We start from the raw sequence: 12205 nt of genomic DNA, 5'->3' as shown, positions 1-12205 counted from the left end.
CATAAGTGGATGCATTTTACTGTAAACAGTTACTTTCTGTTATCATTGCACATTTCATGCAAAGGTTATAGGGTTTAAATATGGTAATGACAGGAGAAAAATTAGATATGCACTAAGACTGAAAAGTTTGGGATTTGTAAGATTGGTTTGAAAGAAGTTTCTAATGTTCACCAAAGCTGTAATCATGTGTTCAAAAACACAGCAAAATCAGTAATATTGTGAAATATTACTACAATTTAAAATAACTTTTTTTTCTATTGTAATATATTTTAAAACATTATTAATTCCTGTGATGGCAAAGCTGAATTTTCAGTAGTCATTAGTGCAGTCTTCAGTGTCACATGATTCTTCAGAAATCATTTTAATATGCTGATTTGGTGCTCAAGTAACATCAATACTATATGTGACCCTGGACCACAAAACCTGTCATAAGGGCCCATTTATACTGAATACATAAGCTCTCCATTGATGTATGGTTTGTTAGGATATGACAATATTTGGCTGAGATACAACTTTTAGAAAATCTGGAATCTGAGGGTGCAACAAAAATCTAAATATTGAGAAAAACACCTTGTCCAAATGAAGCAATGCATATAACTAATGATAATAACATTATGATATATATATATATATACAGTAGGAAATTTACAAGAACAACCTTTATTTGAAATAAAATATTTTTGTGACACTGCAAAAGTAGCAAATGGTAGTGTATATAACATGATGAACAAGACTATAATATAACTGATGAATAACCAATATTACTTTTTTATATATTTTTATATTAAAAATAAGATACTACATTGTAATGTACAGCATAAAAAAAGAATATACATTTTGAGATACACTAAAGATTACATTTCCTAAATTACATTTAAATATTCCGTTTTAATAAGCATCAGATTACTGCAAATGTCATTTAAATCTTAATCTTAAAATAGGAGAAATTATACACTGTATAAATACCCCTAATTTCTAATATTGCCCAGTATGGTACTTTTATATCAAGCATCTCGAGATCTTGCCAATGGCTACTAGTATCACAATTAAACTCTTATATCAGATCACAGTCTTATATCTACTGAGATCGAATCAGCTGTTGCCTGGGGCCAAACGGAAGACTCAATGTGGTTTAGCAAAGCATTATGGGAGCTCTCACAATATAACAACTGAAAAAAGGTTATGACCCCAAAGCTTTCTTGAAATGGCTTCCTCCTAAAAGAGGGGCAAAATGATCAGCATGACAACAAAATTAATAATAATAATAATAAAAAAACATGATTTGGTATTTGTAAAAAAAAAAAAAAAAAAGACCTTTAAACAGCATAGGGTACCTAAAGGTTATGGCAATAAGGAAGGAAACGTCCAACTGAGAAGCAAAAAAAGAGCATTTCAATATGAAATTGTGTGGGAGTGTGCAACAGAACTAAAAAGAGAGAGAGAGAGGAGGTGTGTATGTGTGTATCTAAGAGTGTTACACAATCAACACTGTCATTGTGAAGTATGTTGTGGTGTATTTCTGTTTTGAGTAACACTCAGATACACCCATACACACACAGACCACTGAACGCTTCTTCTGCTCAAACTATCTTGTATCCCTTCAAGTCTGCACTGAAGCAGAGGGCCAGATTGTGCTCTCTAGCCAAAGAAAAGCAATGGATTTAGTATCTGGTATCTGGCGTTCGTGTGGCTGTGTGAGTGTGTGCATCCGATTCTTGTGTGTCTGTATGATTGCACACTGGAGCGTGACTGTCCCACATGGTGTGTGCATGTGATGCCATAGGCTGGTGCTGAGTTCTGGCCTGGTTCCTTTTTCCCTTGGTCTCCTGAAGAGACTGATCCTACATAACAGGTGTCACTGTTTTAGCTGCCATAGTCCATGTGTGTGTGTGTTTGTGTGCTTGATGCCACAGGCTGTGCCGCTCCACCAAGTCTTAACTCACCCAGCAATGATCCATCCACTGCATGTTACCGCTGATACGCAATGTTCATTCAGCTTGGACAGGAGGCCACAGTGTGAAACCAGCCGAGACATTTACAAACCCCTGTTCTTCTGTTAAAACACGTCACTACCTCCATCCGTGCAAGAACAGATTACAGACATGACCACTAACATAAGGTAATGAAAGCAGGACTTAAAAGGTCAAAGGGTGAATGTCACGAAAACATGTCAAGATTACATTTCACCCTGAAATCAAAAGAAAAAAGGTTTATTATATATATAAAAAAGGTTCATTCTAAAATATATTTAGCAAAATATATATATAAATTCTGAAAATTCAACATAAAGAGAATAAATATATTTATCTAATTATTTATTTTTCATTTTAATAAACCACATTTTCCTCCAAAATTGACCTTAATTAACATGGGTAACTTCTCCAATGAGTAGGCATTAGTTTAAAGTGCATTTCATATACCAGGCCTAGGACTACGTTCCTAATTGTCCCCACAATGTACAATAATTCAAAATATTCCAATATTCCATATTTTTCTTAAATTACAGTTAATGTAGTAATTTAACTACAAATCTCTAGTAAAAAAAATTATTTAGTAAAAATTTTTAGTAAAATTATGTTTACATGAATCATATTAAATTTAAAAGCAGTACAGCAGACTTATCAGGTTGTGTGATACAATATGGTTGTACAGTTTTGGGTCTGTAAGATCAAAGAAGTCTCTTAGGTTCACCAAGGTTGAAGTTATTTGATCAAAAATACAGCAAAAACAAAAATATTTTATAGTGTATATAAATAAATATTTTTCAGCATTCCTGTATTAAGAAAAAGTTTTTTTTTTTTTTTTTTCGCATTACAAAAAGATAATTTGAGAGGGAATGTGCTTAACTGTCATAAATAATAATAATAATAACAAATCATTTTAATAGACCTAAAACAAGTTTAATTTGATTAACATTATTATTTTCATCTTTTGATTTTGGGGTGAGTTTTAACCCACAGAGATTATCGAACTGATTTTTAAATGTCAGAAAAAAAAAGTAAATTTAAAAAACACGATCTTAAAATAAGACCATGAGTTTGGTCTCTACAATACTATCTTTGGCTGAATAGCTACAAATCTGTTTTACTTGCATCACACATGCATGCAAACGCACACGTTCAAACACACGTCCAAAGGGACAAAAATTAGTGTACCTCTCCAAAACACTCTTTTCCGTTTTTTTACCGTTTCCTCTGACATGCCCATGCCCAGTGAGTCCAGCAGAACCCCAGGAAGCACCACCACCATACAGACAACAGAGAGAACGAACAGATGGTCTGACAGAATCAGAGAGAGAGAGACAGAGAGATGGCAAAAGGAAAGGGGAGGCGTAGGAACATTTTTTTTTTTTTTTTACTGGAATTCATACAAGCAAAGACCTTATAAACTCATCTTTCCGACAGAGTATTTTTAAAACAGTCTAACACCTCTACCGCAGCACTGTTTTAGCAAACCATTAGCACTCTGATGGAAAAGGAACTTATAAACAGCAAGCCAACAATTTGAGCTAAGGATACGGACCAATAGAAGAGTTCTGCTGCTGACGGGGAATTACGGTGATCTCAGGGCCTGAATAACCTCTATCAACGGCAAGTTACATATGACAACTCTCCAAGAAATGGAGTATACATTAGTATAAGTACTCTGCCTCTGTAACAGTACACCTAATATATTACAGAGAACTTAACACATGGCAAATTGCCAGTCATGGGAGAAGAACAGATTTAAAGTCTCTAAATGTTGCTATTGCATTACAGTGATCTTCTTGCATAAGTGAATGCACAGGGAAGAGGAATCGTCTTGGTCTAGTGCTTCGATATCGCAAAATGTGCACTTTCAGTGTGAAAGGAACTCTTTAGGTTATTCCAGTGAGACATTTCTTGCAAAATGTCTTCTGCAAGCATAGGCGCCGAATGAAAAAACACATTTTTTATTATTCGTTTAACCAATCGATCATTCATTACATAAATAAATAAGGAGGGTGGGTACTCACCCACAGAAACATAAATCTCCGTCTATGTCTGCAAGCAACTATTTAATGAATTTGGAAAATGACAATCAGCAATAAACATGAGATATAGTAAATTATAGTACAGAGATAGTTTATCCAAAAAATAAAACATTTTGTGAGAATTTAATCAACCTGTTATTTTAAACCTGTATGAGTTTCCTCTGGGAAACACAAAATTATATTTTGAAATACGTCTGTTTTTTTTTGTTGTTTTTTTTTTGTTTTTTTTTTGAGCAAAAGTGGAATCCAAACATTTGTGTTTCGTGGAAGAAAGTAAGTCATAAAGGTTTGGAATGAAATAAATGTAAATGAATAATGACATATTATTCATTTTTAGGTAAACTAACTATTTTTCAAAATATAGTTTCTTACTGACTTTAAAATAGATGTTTTTATACACATTATAATCTTTCACAATTCACTATCTAATAGTAATAGCAATGCTCAATTCTGACCAAATCACCACTCAGTGCAGTTCACTCAACAGTGTACATACAATATTAAAAAGCATAGTTTTGGGTTCAGAATACTTTTTCTAAGCCTCCATCCTTCATCTCTCTCCTTGTTCCTCCTGCTTCCCTCCACTCCACACTGCAAGGGTCCACTAAAGCTCATATGCTGACATCAGCAGCCCCCCTCCACACTCACACAAGCACTCAAACAGTCACTCGCACACTCCGCCAATCCTGACCAGTGGGAAACCATGCACACCCACGCAGCCTTAGGCCTCTGAACACAGACCTATACAAGTAACACATGCTTACACATGGATATGAAAACACATGCACATCAGGCCCCCTGGGGGGAACAGCCTAGCCCACCCTGGTACTGGGGTAGTACCATGGTAATTTAAACTCATGGTACACCAAGATGATTTATAGAAAATGGAAAAGGGTGGGGTACAATAGCTATAATATAATAGGAATTACTTATTTAGAAGAATATCTATAGATCAGAAGTAATGCAAACACATGTTTAAAATATCTACATTAGCTTTGTTGAACAGGGCTGTCTCATCTAAACAGATGTTAAGCCCACACTTGCAAACACCCTGCCTCATGATGGTCTCAAATGGTAGCATCAAGGCACTTTGATATGTACTGTGATGCTGAATGATTCATTTATATTGGTATTTGCATGCTACTTTAACATATTCCAAAGACTACAGTGGTATTAAAATGGTATTTGTCTTAATATATATATATATATATATCAAAGGGTAATACGGTTCCAAAAAGGGTTTTCGATACCTCAAAGAACCTTTTTTGAAAGGTTCCATTAAACCATTGTGAAAGGAACCATTATGTAAAGAAAATAAATGATCTAAAGAACCTTTTTCAATATAAAGAACCTTGGTGCATTTGGAAGTTTCCATGGATGTTCTTAACTGAACTATCACTGCTTCATATTTAAGGGTGTATGGTACTTATGTATGGAATTTATATAGAGAAAGCTGGAACTGTGAAATGAACTAAAACTAATGATAACCAGCTAAATAGCTATTTAATAACAATCTTGACATGGCTAGTAATTATTCATAATTATTTAAATGCATGATTAACAACTTACATGACAGAGATGTCTAGAAGGAATGAGGAAGCAGGGGCCATTGAAAGACCCACCACCAGCACATAACATATTACAGATCTGTACCTGTTCCCATGGGCCCTCAGGTCTGGATTAAGTAAAGGATATGGCCATTCGGTGATCTTTTTGGCGTATTTTCTCACTATGTTGTCTTCACTGAAGAGAAACAGAGAGCGGTTGACCGTCAGGCAGTTCTGTCGGACCGGGATTGGGTTATAGAGGGCCATGGTCCGGGCCCTCTGGGCCATCGATTGCTTATACATCCTTTGGGCGCCTGGCGGGCCACCCTGCCTGCTGCCGCCGCGGCCGGGTCCCCCCTGACCGGAGCCCCCACCGCCATACCTGCCCGGCACTTCGTCTCCGAACCGAGCCATTCTGTAGACACCAAACGCCAATCGTTACGAAGCAGCCGAGAAGGGGGTGAAGACTCAGGGTGACAACACAACATTACACCCCATTCGCCTCAGCATAGAGCACACAGACATTCAGATCTGATCTCCATGGCTAAGAAATGTCCATCATAAAGCACCAAACAAGATCAGTGTATGGGGGAATGTGTGTAAGAGAGTGTGTCAGCGCCAAAAAAGGACTCAGATAACGAGATTGATGGATGGATAGATGGGACTGTGTCCTTTCAATCGTGCAGTCAGCTCAACAAATAGTCAAACAAATAGTCAAACATAAAGAGATAAAATGTCGACGGATTATCTTCCTCAGGAGGGTGGGATCCACATTTTAAGAAGTATTTCCCGTCTCAACAGCTCGGTGCGGGTCGTCTTGCCATTTGTAAGGTGTACAAACAGATCCTTTTAGCATACTTGCGTTAATACATTACATGTAAATTGGCATCAACTACATCAGGTCTAATGTGTTTTTCTCAAATAGTTGAATTCTATTTTTTTTCTTCACATCCACAAGTCAGAAATAGAATAGAAAAAAATGGTGAAAACCTTTTAATAGTTTATTTATTTTTGTGGTATCCGCAATGTTGGGTACAGGCTACTATGGCAATATTCAGCCTCCCCTACGCAAAACTCTCGAATTACTCTGGCAAATGCAGACGACGGGGCCTCCCCAAAAAAATCCACACCTCGGTGACATTTGTTGATTTCAGTCATTTAAGTTTATTTGCTTTTTTTTTTTTTACAGCCACATCGGTCCAACACGGTGGGCGTGAGCGCGCTCTGGGAAAACAAAAAACACCATGTCAAGATATAATGATGATATGTCGCGGTTTCTCCCTCAATTCCTCGCTAAAAACAACTATCATCTATACTCCAGAATCTGTAGACAAATCCAAGACGGGAAAAATCCGACGGTGGTCGTTGAAAGGAGCATCATCAGTTTTGGAGAGGCGCTGGAGCGCGTGGATTGAAGCTCGAGCTCGCATCTTCTTTGGTAACCGAGAAGAACCAAGAGGCACCCATATCCTGAAGAACCCCAAAATGCTCCTCTTCGAGGAGGTTTCTGTCGCCTCAGTGGACGACGAGATATTTTTTTCGGCTTTAAAAGTTTGATTTTTGTCGGAAAAAATCGAAAACGAGCGCAATCCTCCTCAGATCAGCTGGCGGGTTAAGAGCATCTGATCAATTTAACGCTCGTGCTCAAGCCTTGCAGCACATGACGCGCGTCCCCGTAACGATTCGCTTATCCTCCACCTCACTCCTCCTTATGGCCAAGACGAGACTCAAACGAGCACTGTGTGCCATTTTGCTTCTCGCAAACTGTCTGAGACGAGATATTTTCCAAAGGCGACGGATGGATTCATATCTCTCAATACGTGTTGTGTCTGAGTCATACACCTTGCCGGAAGAGGGAGTGTGTACTTGTTGACCAAGTATGGATTTGTGGGGTCTTTTCAGTGTTCTTGTAAATGTTACTATAATTAATCGCTATGATACACTATAAATGTGTTATATTTACGGCTAAATAAATACATGGTAAGAAAAAATATTTTACTGTATTTCATAAACAAAATTCTAATACTAACATAGAAATATTAATCAACATATTTTTTTCCATCACAAAAATATTTCAAATAAATAAGCTATATATTGTAAATTGTAAACTTTAATAATGTTAACTTTTTATTCATCAAAAAGTCCTGAAAAATGTATCATGGTTTCAACAAAAATATGTTATCTTGAGCACCAGAATAGTATATTGGAATTATTTCTGAAGGATCATAAGACACTGAAGACTGGAGTAATGGCTGCTGAAACATTATTATAAATTATAAATGTTATAAAAACATAATCTTAAAAAAATTTGTGAAATATTTTTTAACAATGTTTAGTTGAATAAAATGCATGATATCTCTTTTAAAACACAATATGATTTTTTTGAATATGTCAGATAACTTATAGTACAGTTAGCAAATACCATGTTTTTACATAACAGTGCAATGTGACACTCTCTCTCTCTCCCTGAACAGACAGTTTGTCAGCCTGAAAAGACACTCAGGAGAGAGTGCATGTCCTAAAAACACTCAGCTCATATCATGCCCATCTGTCCTCCTGGCACCAGCCTCTGAAATGCCTTTGGTTGCTAATTCCCTGGGTTTACTCTCGAGCTAAACTTGCTGAGAAAACGTGTCTGAATTCCATCTGAAGACAGCTGGTGGCATACTAAAGGGCTGTGAACTGAATTTGGGAATGTTGTGTTTGAAAGCAATCACAATATTTGCAGTCAAAATTCACTAGCGCTGTCCATGGTGCTGAAACCATGAACTATCCCCCTGCACTGAAACTGCATTATCCGTGGTCCTGAAATAAAAACAAACAAACTCAGTATCAGAAATAAAGCTTTGCAGGTAAAGCATGATTAGTCAGTGCACTTGTTCCAGGAGCTTTCGTGTCAAGCCGCCCATAATAATGCAATAAAAAGGGAGGATTCCCGCTGAGGGGGTGGAGTGGTTGTTCTGGTAGTGGGCGAGCATAAGTGTCGGTAAGAGGTGTGGATGCGCAGTCTGTAGCTTATCTGCTGGAGCGCCTGGTGTAATGCAACAAAGATGATCAGCCTCCGTGTTGAGAGACATGGTTAATTAAGGCCTAATGCATTCGCTTGGGGAGACAATTTGACAAAAGGTTTTGTAACAAACAGCCCAGTTAAGTAGAGTAAAGTAAGGAGAGTGAGTGAGAGAGGAATCACCATTGCAGCACACACTGCACATAGGTGACTATTAGCTGCTAGCATTCAGCAAAAACATTTTCAAAATTTTTGATATTTGCATCATAACCAGTTCAGATGTGAAAAATAAGGAATAAAAAAAAAACAATATTAATATATCTTGTGTGCATTCAGTGCAGCATGTGTGCGTGCATGTATATGTAACAGCATGCTATGTGTTCCTGTGTTTCTGGCTGAGCCGTGAGTCGTGCTGGGGCCCTGATGTGCACAATTGTCATTCAGACTGCGTTTACACGGCAACCCTGCAGGAAGCACCCAGTGCTCCCCCGCATTCTCTCTCTCTCACTCTGGTTTGCTTTTTGCTCTCTCTCCCCTGCCTGCTCCTCTCCTTTTTCATTCCATCCTTCCACTTCCTGTCTCTCTGCACTCATCTAGCCTCAAGTAAAATAAGAAACAGAGGGAATGGATCAGAATGCATGGGAAAAGGAAGATGGGAATGTAAATATGTGTAAATTTGTTTAGAATGGAAAGACATATAACTCTCTAACCACTTGCTCTCTAAGCTCTGGTCCTTCAGGGATATTCAGGGTTACCAGATGGTGTTTTGACTGCACATAGCATGAAGCATGATAACCCTTACATCTACCACAAGCAAGTGGTGAGAATCGTATCCAAATGGAAAGCTCACACTCTACCGTCATAAAGCAATGATGTTGTGGCAGGGTAACTTGTGTGTAATATTGATTAACAACATGTACTCATGAGAATATTTCACTAAAAAAAGGAACATTTGCTGAATAGTTGCCAATCTTTAGGCAATGCAGTATGTAAATGAGTTTGTTTGTTCATCAGAACAGATGAGAAATTTAGCACTTTATCACTTTCTCACCAAACAGCAAATAAAAGTCCAAACAGCAGATAAAAACATCACAATAATCCCACATGACTCCAGTTCATCAATTAATGTCTTGTGTAGAAAAATCTACACGTTTGCAATAAACATATTTATCATTAAAATAATTGTAACTTTCATTGCTTTATGGGTCCCCTGTCCATAATATTGTTTTCTCCAGTAAAAAAAGATGCCTTGTCTGAATCAGTAAAGAATAATAGGGTTAGGCTTAGGGTTAATTGCATGTACAGTAATTATGCATAATTTACTCTTATTACAATAGAAGGTACATGTAACATGTAACAAGTACATTGCAAAATAAAGTGTTACAGAAAGCTCTAACAAATATCACAAAAAAACATCAAGTAGCACACTAAATTAAATGAGTTCAATTAAATGTGAAATAGTATTTTCTTGTAAAATGTAGTCCAATTATCACTTAATGATTGACAATCTTAACTTCGAAGAAACACTTTGAAAAGAAATGCCCAAAATTAATAGATAATTGGATAAAAACAGTTGGAATGATATGCTGAGCCACTCATTATGTTGACACTGTGGTTTAGATCACTTTTCATGAGCATTTTCATGGCATTTCGAAATGGCTGAAATAAGTCAAACAGCATGTAAAGCACAATAAGAATGCACAGAAACTCCCCACCTGCCAAGAACCCATGAGTCCCTCAGCAATAAAGAGCGTGTATGTGGAGATGGGGGTTGGGTGGGGGCTACTATATTTAAACCATGCTAGCGAGTGCAATAGATTCATCCTCAGTTTATCTCGGTGTACGGCAGCAGGAGGTATGTGTAGCCCCTTTATAGGCTGTCTCAAGAGGTTAGAATATGCTCGAGAACTCACTTACTCTACTGTTCTGTGACTGCAACACATTAAAAAGCACCTCGCTCACCCACAGCAAGAATAAATGCCCCAGCTTGGAGGTGTCAATCAAATGAATCTGATGTGACAAGACTGCACTTGTGGCAATAGATGCTGTCGTTATAATCCCAGGAGCAAGTTGCTCTTATGAAGTCTTTGAGAAATAGTTATACTCAAACTTCGCTCTTCTGCACTGAGAGGAGAGATCAGGATTCAAGGGACAATACAGTGGCCCAAATATGTATTAAGACACTTAGGACACCTACAAAAATTTGAAAATAAAATAACAAATTAAGTAGCATCTGAAAACTAAATATTTTTCTTTTAATTAATTAATTATTTTATATATTTCCAATTACTTTCTACAAACTGGACTACATTTATAGTTGCTATATGAAATCATGAAGCATTCAACAATTTGCGTATATCAAACAGTGTTCAAAATACTATTTATCTTCATTTATATGAGCATTACTCAACCACTTTCTTCTGTCCTTAAAATAAAATAAATGTATTGTAAATATTAATTTGTTATATTAATATGTGCTGTATAATATTTATCTTAAAGTACTATATTAATGTATTATAATTATTAATACTTCTTATATACACGTGTGTGTGTGTGTGTGTGTGTGTGTGTGTGTGTGTGTCAAATAATAGACATCTCTCACTGAATGATTCATAAACCTAAATAATTCATAGTAGCCATGCATATTAGCCCAGCTATTAAACTTTGATCTGTTTAACTCTCTGCAGCCTCTCCAAGTGTAAGTTTGAGCAAGTTGATGTGTTTTCCTATGAATGTCCAAACCAAGAAAGTCCTGCCCCTAGTGTCCACTCCTCTATATTATACAACTTTATTTTTTTATTTAATCAGACTCAGGAACAAAAAATGTACACACAAACACAACATCTCAGCACCGATGCATGCTGGCCTTTGTTCTGTTGGTTAATATTTCATTAGGCAATGCATTGAGTACCATGGTACTTCAGTATAAGGGTCCAATATGTATGTACCATACAATGATCAGAAATCATCACTTACATAGATAAACAGAAGATTAAACCAAACCTGTATGCCTTTCTTTCTTCTGTGGAACACAAAATATGACATTAAAAATGAAGGAAGAAAATCACACAGGTTTGGAATAATGGAAGGGTGAATAAAATGATGAATAAATGATAACAGAATGTTTGGGTGAATAATCACTTTCAACACTTACTAATACATAATAAAAATTATAACAGGGCTAGCATGATCTAACAATGAACAGTGGTATTTTTTAATCAAATAAATATACATCAATATAATATACAATTAGCTAATACTAAATATTTAATATTACATATTATTTTATGGTTAATTGTAGTTTGTCTTATCCTTCTCGCATGCTTTGCATGTTGATCATGTTCATCTATTATATGATTGAAAACATATAATAAAAACAGCAAAGCAGCTCTACTTTTACTTTAGGCAGAACACAATGTATTTAAAGCTATACATTTAGGTGGAGCAAAAAATATCACTTCAGCTTATGTAAAAACACAACTCTATTATTACTGCCTTTATATTAAGTTACATTAAATATATTGTCTTTATTTGTATCTGTATCTGTTTCAGTTCTGAGACCAATGAGATAGCGTTCAATGGATAGAGTCTTCAGACAGAGAGTTAATGAGTGGGGGAAAGCATGAGAGATAAAATGAC

The 12205-nt window shown here is 36.4% G+C and overlaps 1 protein-coding gene across 1 annotated transcript in view; it reads right to left on the bottom strand.

Moving 5' to 3' along the window:
- LOC113076290 (voltage-dependent P/Q-type calcium channel subunit alpha-1A-like) overlaps positions 1-12205 on the bottom strand; it is a gene marked incomplete at its 3' end in the record, with an annotated part of 81766 nt that overhangs the window by 56490 nt on the left and 13071 nt on the right. Inside the window, exon 2 of the mRNA XM_026248951.1 lies at positions 5708-5974. Coding sequence (XP_026104736.1) covers positions 5708-5974 — 267 coding nt within the window. The remainder of the gene's footprint in view (positions 1-5707; positions 5975-12205) is intronic.

This window comes from Carassius auratus, unplaced genomic scaffold (genome assembly GCF_003368295.1).
Source record: "Carassius auratus strain Wakin unplaced genomic scaffold, ASM336829v1 scaf_tig00019666, whole genome shotgun sequence".
Classification (NCBI taxonomy): Eukaryota; Metazoa; Chordata; class Actinopteri; order Cypriniformes; family Cyprinidae; genus Carassius; species Carassius auratus.
This window is presented reverse-complemented; position numbering and strand designations above follow the sequence as displayed.